The following is an 8595-nucleotide window of genomic DNA, read 5'->3' as shown; positions in this document are numbered from 1 at the left end:
CCCCCCGCCGCTCTCAGCTTTGGATCCCAGGTGGGTGAACCCCAGAAATCAGGAGCGGTCAGTGTTCAAAAGATACCTTTGTCTTATGACTGATTGGGGATACGGTGCATTACTTCTGGGGCATATGTCCTGCCTGTAGGAGGTTGGACACTAAGGCAGTGGCATCTTCTGTGTTAGCCCAAGGGTGGCACTTTATTCTGTGTTCCCTGCTCAGCACTATACTGCATCACCACAGCCAGAAATATGCTGAAAGATTTTTTTCCCCTTGTGATGCTTACAGCCTTTATCTTCAGACAAGCTTCCCTAGCTTTACTGTACTTGTATAACTTGTGCAGATTTTGCAGAGGAAGTCGGCTGATGCAAGCAGTTGATCCTTTTGAGATCTCTGTATGACCCTGGCATAGAAAACTACAAGAACTCCATCTGTAACCTGGGCTCTTATAGGATGTGACACACTGAACGGAGCGGTGGCGCGCTGCCTTTGCGAGCAGTGTGTCATGTAATTTTCTCCTCGGCAGCTCAGGCTTGCGAGAGCTCGCGTAGCTGAGCGTGCCGAGATGAAAAATGTCATCTTGAGCCAATCGGCTCGCGCGCATAAACCAGCGCGTCGGCATGCGACGTCTGGCTGGTTGTTACGGACGAGCCGATTGGCTGTAGGTGCTGTCAATCATCTGACTGCACTCCGCTCACACAGTGCACGCAAAGCTCCGTGCCGGACATCTTTGCTTCGCTCTGCACGGCTTTGCATGCAGTGTCACGGGCTTTATTCCACTTCTCCCCATCCTTCCATAGGCTTATTATGCCCTATGTGGCTTGGGCTGCTTTTGTATGGCATGATAGGCTTAGAGCTACCATTATGGAAGAGAATCTAAACATATATGTATGAGTCAGGGTGACGAGGACCAGTTATGAGTGGATGAAAGAGCGCTTTCGTCAAAAATGCTTCCAGAATGACATTCCATGGAGACACCGACCTCTATTCTCATGGTGACGTGGATGAAGCACTAACGCAGTGCAATGAATATATACAAACACCAACCCATCGGCTCCAGGAGCATCCTCATGTCACGAAGCGCTTCCTAGTACCCATATCATCACTTGGCAATTAAGTAGTTCCCAAACCGCCTTCAACTGAAGACTAAAGTACAGTTAAACCTTCGGGGGGGTTTTGCATATATCTACCGCTAGCAAGCAGTAGATATATGTAAAAACATTAAAAAAAAGTTACCAAAAAGGTAATTACCTCTGTTTCTGGCGAGCGCTCCCATCCGAAGTTCTGGAGATTCTCGGGCGGCCGCGAAGGATAATGGGGCATGCGCAGTAGAGATCTTTGGCCGGGAGAAGAGGAGAGACACAAGGTAAGTCAATGCACGCAGCCCGGTAGCGTGCACCCGCACAGACACAGTGGGACACAGATGACACAGCGGTCAGTGCTGGATCAAAGACCGGCACCAGCGCTGGAGGAACTCCTGAAATTTGTCACTTACAAAGGGGTTATAATAATAAGTGCAACACTGTACAAATTATAACTATATGTGCTGAGTATTATAACATATACCACAGACACTATATAATGAGAAATTTCCAGAAAGTCCAAGCCAGTGGTGCTGTGCGCCTAAATTCTGGTGTAAACCCAAACACCAAAACGTGATAGTGTTATCCAATCAAATCCAGCTCCGTGCAGTCACCACCTCCCCTCACCAGTGACATCTCCCTTCCACCTCTGTACTGTGCCCTCACCTGGTATTGACCCGATATCGATCACAGGAATATTACACTTGCTGGCCACTCTGTGGGGTCAAACCCCGTCAATGGGCTCACTCTGTGAAGAGCACACCCTTCTAGTCTTTGAATTGGTGGAGGTGAACATTCAGCAAACATTCACTGCAAATGAATCTTCCAGTTGCATATGTTTGAAATGACAGTGGTTGATTCATTGCCAGAGAATGTTTGGTGAAAGTCACATTCACTGCTTTACAAATAGACCCCCTTGGTTTTGGACAGCTTGGGGAAGGCTCAGAACCTGGTCAGGTTGGTCTGTTGTTTCTACAAAGCTGATCCAGAGACTTGGATCTGTTCCACGAGTCTCGTCCTCCTCCTGATGCTCCATTGTAGCTACACATGAGGAACTGATCACCTCCATAATGTTTAATAACGCAGATCTCTGCCCGCAGGAGGAAATTGCCTTATTATATCTCCTGGTCTGCGAGAACATTTCATTATGTTTATATTAAAGGAAATACAAAAGGATTTGTAACATGCACAACTTACCAACGAAACAAAATAGGGGAATATTGAGAACACGACCTTACTCCCAGGAAGAAAATAAACTCTTGGCTGTGGACTGCACAATGCATGAGGATGGTGACAGCTTTCCATTCTCCTCGACCTGTTATAGTCCGTTCTTCTGTAGCAGTTTAAGAATATTTCCAGTCAAACAACGAAGGCACAAATATATAGGAAGTCTTCCACTTGCAGGTACTCTTGTGACCCCCCACTTTGTGCTATATGCATTATAGATGCACCAATGCTAGTATTGGTACCGAGTATTTTGGTGAGTACTAGTACTCGCCCAAATGCTCCCGATGCCTATCCCAATATCAGGAAGTCATTACACACTGCACAGCTTCCCGATTGGCCAGGAAGCCGGCTCCGTGCTCCCTCGTCACCTGGGAGCATGGAGATGGCTTCCCAGCCAATCAGGAAGCCGGGGGCAGGTAATGATTCTCCCCCCGGCTTTCCAATTGGCCGGGAAGCCCATCTCCATGCTCTCTCGTCACTTTGGGAAAAAAAATATCTGTACTCTATACCAAAAAAAAAACGGTATTGGTGCATCCCTAATGTGTATGCATAACATCAGGAGGGTGACAACACTTTAGAGACTCCAGCCCTGCGTATTTCATGCCACTGCCTTGCCAGATCCACCACTCTGGGCTTCTAGTATATAGCAGTCCTCACACTGTGGCTACTCAGGTCTCTCCAGTACATTCTCCTCCCATCCCTCCGCTTACAGAGCAGACATGTGTCCTGCCCAGGGCTTGAAAATTCACTTGTCCTCTCATCTGTGACGCCCGATTGCTTGTATTAGCTCGGGCTTAGAGCAGAGCATGCTGGGGATATGTTCTTTCATATAACACTCGGGCATAGAGCAGAGCATGCTGGGGATATGTTCTTTCATATAACACTCGGGCATAGAGCAGAGCATGCTGGGGATATGTTCTTTCATATAACACTCGGGCATAGAGCAGAGCATGCTGGGGATATGTTCTTTCATATAACACTCGGGCATAGAGCAGAGCATGCTGGGGATATGTTCTTTCATATAACACTCGGGCATAGAGCAGAGCATGCTGGGGATATGTTCTTTCATATAACACTCGGGCATAGAGCAGAGCATGCTGGGGATATGTTCTTTCATATAACACTCGGGCATAGAGCAGAGCATGCTGGGGATATGTTCTTTCATATAACACTCGGGCATAGAGCAGAGCATGCTGGGGATATGTTCTTTCATATAACACTCGGGCATAGAGCAGAGCATGCTGGGGATATGTTCTTTCATATAACACTCGGGCATAGAGCAGAGCATGCTGGGGATATGTTCTTTCATATAACACTCGGGCATAGAGCAGAGCATGCTGGGGATATGTTCTTTCATATAACACTCGGGCATAGAGCAGAGCATGCTGGGGATATGTTCTTTCATATAACACTCGGGCATAGAGCAGAGCATGCTGGGGATATGTTCTTTCATATAACACTCGGGCATAGAGCAGAGCATGCTGGGGATATGTTCTTTCATATAACACTCGGGCATAGAGCAGAGCATGCTGGGGATATGTTCTTTCATATAACACTCGGGCATAGAGCAGAGCATGCTGGGGATATGTTCTTTCATATAACACTCGGGCATAGAGCAGAGCATGCTGGGGATATGTTCTTTCATATAACACTCGGGCATAGAGCAGAGCATGCTGGGGATATGTTCTTTCATATAACACTCGGGCATAGAGCAGAGCATGCTGGGGATATGTTCTTTCATATAACACTCGGGCATAGAGCAGAGCATGCTGGGGATATGTTCTTTCATATAACACTCGGGCATAGAGCAGAGCATGCTGGGGATATGTTCTTTCATATAACACTCGGGCATAGAGCAGAGCATGCTGGGGATATGTTCTTTCATATAACACTCGGGCATAGAGCAGAGCATGCTGGGGATATGTTCTTTCATATAACACTCGGGCATAGAGCAGAGCATGCTGGGGATATGTTCTTTCATATAACACTCGGGCATAGAGCAGAGCATGCTGGGGATATGTTCTTTCATATAACACTCGGGCATAGAGCAGAGCATGCTGGGGATATGTTCTTTCACTCGGTCATAGAGCAGAGCATGCTGGGGATATGTTCTTTCATGTAACACTCTGTCATAGAGCAGAGCATGGCTTTCCCCCGGGGGATAATGGGATCATGCATACACTGGCAACGCAAAAGACGAAGGATTGGCTGGCATAGATTTGCTGCTCTGAATAATGGAGCAGAGGGAAGTGATGGGATCCGCCAGGTATTTACTATCTACCACAGGGGTGCCCATTAGGTAGATGGTGATCTAGCAGTAGCTCTCAGAGCTGATGCTGGTAGATCAGGAAGGGGGGGAAGGGCGGCCCCTTTATTCCATGTTGGTCTATTTATTTAGCTGTGCACACATGATTACCTATTAGCCTGAGTCTGCTGAGCCGAGCTCCCTGACACCTTTCTGGTGGATACTGGGGGTTGTAGTGCTATGTATTACATCAAAGAATATTCGTTTACACAGCCTGTAACACTGCACTGCTAAAATACAGCAAGGTGAGCAAGGAGAGACATCCAGGGGAGAGAGCGCGAGGAGAGACAGCTAGGGAAGAGAGCAAGGAGAGACATCCAGGAAAGATAACGAGGAATGACAGCCAGGAGAGAGAGAGAGAGAGCGTGAGGAGAGACAGCCAGGAGAGAGAGGAGAGACAGCCAGGAGGATGAGCAAGGAGAGACAGCCAGGAGAATTAACGTGGAATGACAGCCAGGAGATAGAGAGCGCGAGGCAAGACAGCCAGGAGAGAGAGGAAAGACAGCCAGGAGGATGAGCAAGGAGAGACAGCCAGGAGGATGAGCAAGGAGAGACAGCCAGGAGGATGAGCAAGGAGGGACAGCCAGGAGGATGAGCAAGGAGGGACAGCCAGGAGGATGAGCAAGGAGAGACTGCCAGGAGGATGAGCGAGGAGAGACAGCCAGGAGGATGAGCGAGGAGAGACTGCCTGGAGGATGAGCAAGGAGAGACAGCCAGGAGAAAGAGCGAGGAGAGACTGCCAGGAGGATGAGCAAGGAGAGACTGCCAGGAGAAAGAGCGAGGAGAGACTGCCAGGAGGATGAGCGAGGAGAGACTGCCAGGAGGATGAGCGAGGAGAGACTGCCAGGAGGATGAGCGAGGAGAGACTGCCAGGAGGATGAGCGAGGAGAGACTGCCAGGAGGATGAGCGAGGAGAGAGAGCCAGGAGGATGAGCAAGGAGGGACAGCCAGGAGAGCGAGGAGAGACAAGCAGGAATGAGAGAGCGAGGGAGGGTTTTTTTTTGTTGGTAGATCTCATGTAGCTCGTCATTTGAAAAGTAGATCTTAACACAAAAACTGTGGGCACCCCTGGTCTACGACTATAGTAATGTAAAGGTGCCCATACACCTTACGATTTTCGTACGACGGCCCCATCCTGCCCCGATTATCGCAAGGTTCAATCAGCGGTAGTTAGAAAAAAACACCTGGACGACTTGCGGTAATTGACCGCAATTATTTTCGTTTGCGCATGCGCAGTGTTAATCGTACGACTTTTGACGGACGGAAACGCCACCAACCATGCGAACATCGTACGATCGACCAAACTTTTCAAACATGCTTGACCGTCAAAAGTCGTACGATTGTACAGTACTATCGGTCGGGCACTCTATTCACACGTTACGATTGTCGTACGAAAAGTCGATCGCATACGATAATCGTAAGGTGTATGGGCACCTTTAGAAACATTGAGCACGCAGTAAAAACGATTTTATTTCAAAGCCAATAACACAGAAAAATATTTGTTGGTTTAGTGACATTTTCTTCTGGTTCTTCCAGTTCTGTTCTCTGCCTCGTATGTTAGAAGTCTAAGCTGCGACACTTTCATTATTCAGACTTTGTGTAACCGCAACTTCTGCCCCTTCCAGGTCTCCGAGACGCTGCTGGAATGCCGCAAACATCTGAAATGGGTGGTGGCCGTCTTCCAGGAGGTTGCTGCCGCCGGCGCTCAGATGATCGCTCCTCTCGGTGAGAATGAAGGTCTGCAGTCTTTGAAGCTGGAAGATGTCGCCTTCAAGGCCACTGAACAGGTGAGAGAAACAAGAGTGCCAGCACGCCGACTGACAAATGGGGAGCTACACCCGAAGACAGCATCCAGAACTGTTGGTGTATAGTGGAGGCGAAATCGCGGCGGGAAACGGCGCAATCCGCCCAGCACTGGGATGCCATTAGAAAATAATGGCACCCACAGCGCGATCGTCTGTGATGGGCGACTCAGTGACCGCGCGGTATCGTGCACGATTGCCGCACTGTCGCAGATCACCTAGGTGTGCACCGGCCCTTAATGTCAACTGCATCAACCAATGTTTAATAACCCGCAGCTAAGTGGAATGGAAAATCGGATTGCTAGTATACGGAGACGCCGCAGTCGGGACGGATCCCGACATTCGTTCACTTCCCGATCTATTGAGCCGACATGTGACAGTTTTATTGTCACACGTCGGCTCGAACTATGAGGATCAGTGATTTTCACTCGCCTCATAGTTCTCCTATAAGGGCCTGTTCACATAATTTTCAGGTGCGGATCTGCAGACGCGGTGCTACTCATGCAGTGCGTTTTTCATGCGTTTTCGGTCCGGATGCTGACAGTTTTTTTTTTTAAAGCCGTGGGGCTGTCAGTGTGCAGATTCTTCCTCTGAGGTCACTTCCGCCCTCTCGTAACCTCTACTTCCCTTTGTGTATGTAAACCGCTCACCACATTCTTTCTTCTGGGCACTACTGTACACTGAGTATTCATCATACGGCTCTGATGCTATATCTATCCACTTTTTATTTTTTTGATGCACATTTTTAAACTGTGTGTGGCGGGGGGTCGTCGAGCATTGGCGCATGCTCCATCAATCGGCCGAATCGCTCAATGTCCAGGACCATGTTAGTCATGACTGCTGGTTTTCCCTCTGATGCTCCTCCACAACCAGGAAGTCCAACGATGATGACTGTTTACTCGTTTTACAGTCAGTGACTTGATATTGATGATTCTTTGTTCCAGATTTACGGCTCTCAGGGCAGTAACCCGTACGAGGTCCTCCGACAGTCTTGCACCAATTTGATCGCCACCATGAACAAGATGGCCACTGCAATGCAAGAAGGAGAGTATGATGCGGAGAGGCCTCAGATCAAGGTGAGCGGGCCCTGGAGGGGGAAATTCCTGCAAATTGTTTCTTTAAATTAGAATCTGACAACCTGACAAAAGTCCTGTCACCTCCCATCTGTACGGATACAATCGCTTTTAATGCTGCCTGTGTCTCCAATGGAGAGATTCTCCTGTCAGTAATATCCAATACAACACTGTTATCGCCTATGGAAAGAACTGAGGTTGCCTGAAGCTGACTTGAAGTTTGCATTCTGCATCCGTTTCCCACTGTGTATATATACAGGAAAGTCCCCAAATTACATACATCCGACTTACAAACGGAGGCTATTGCTTTACAGCAGGGGTAGTTGTAAATAGAGGTGCACCGAAATAGAAATAAAAACCGAACCGAAATAAAAAAAATTGTCAGGCCGAAACCGAAAATGTTTTTTTCTCTCCCGTTCATTGAAGGACACAGGCAACCGATCGTAGATCCTGAATGGTAGGGTAATATCGCCACCTGCAGGAGAAGGACGCTAGGCACAAAACTAAAGACCAATTACAGCCTAGGGGCGGCCCCTGCCGGTGGCCAAACCCCCCACCTGCTGACAAGTCTCCAGTTTTTTGCCTAGCGTCAGGAGTAAGGAGCTAAAAAAAATTTCTCTGAAGAATTTTTTTCCTTTCTTCCGTTTGACTGGATTTTCTTCTAGCAAGTGTGCCCAGGGCGACAGGCTGGATGACTGTAGATCCTTGTAGTCTCCCCTGGGTGACCGACGAGCGCATGCAGACTCTGCTACGGTGGGTCGGCTGCGAGGGGTGGTCCTCCCCAACGCCTCATGGGATTCGTCCCGGGAGAGGGACCTTTGACCGGGGGCTCCGGCCCACCGGTCGCGGCTCTCTCCGCAGGCTGGCGACGCCGCGGCTTCGGCCGGGGGCGTTCTCCTGCCGGTGCCCTGCTGGTCCTGGACGGTTTCCGGTCTTCCCTCGTGTGGGTTTGTATGTGGGGTCTCCGGTGGATGTTCGTAGGACCTGGATTGGAGGTAAGCTGGAGGCTGCGCTGTTCTCACAGCTGCAGCCTCCTGTGTCTTCCACCTCCCCCCTCCCCTCCTTCCCTCCTACCTAACATGGTGCTGGCTCCTGTGAAGGCCCTCTCGGGGGG

General features: G+C 49.2%; 1 protein-coding gene across 1 annotated transcript in view; it reads left to right on the top strand.

The window, feature by feature from the left end:
• DCTN1 (dynactin subunit 1) overlaps nucleotides 1-8595 on the top strand; it is a 133549-nt gene that overhangs the window by 109414 nt on the left and 15540 nt on the right. The window contains exons 22-24 of the mRNA XM_018568514.1: nucleotides 2-30; nucleotides 6232-6393; nucleotides 7353-7484. Coding sequence (XP_018424016.1) covers nucleotides 2-30; nucleotides 6232-6393; nucleotides 7353-7484 — 323 coding nt within the window. The remainder of the gene's footprint in view (nucleotide 1; nucleotides 31-6231; nucleotides 6394-7352; nucleotides 7485-8595) is intronic.

Source organism: Nanorana parkeri, unplaced genomic scaffold, assembly GCF_000935625.1.
Source record: "Nanorana parkeri isolate BGI_ZX_2015 unplaced genomic scaffold, ASM93562v1 scaffold1200, whole genome shotgun sequence".
Classification (NCBI taxonomy): domain Eukaryota; kingdom Metazoa; phylum Chordata; class Amphibia; order Anura; family Dicroglossidae; genus Nanorana; species Nanorana parkeri.
Note: the sequence above shows the minus strand (reverse complement) of the source record. Positions and strands in the feature narration are given on the sequence as shown.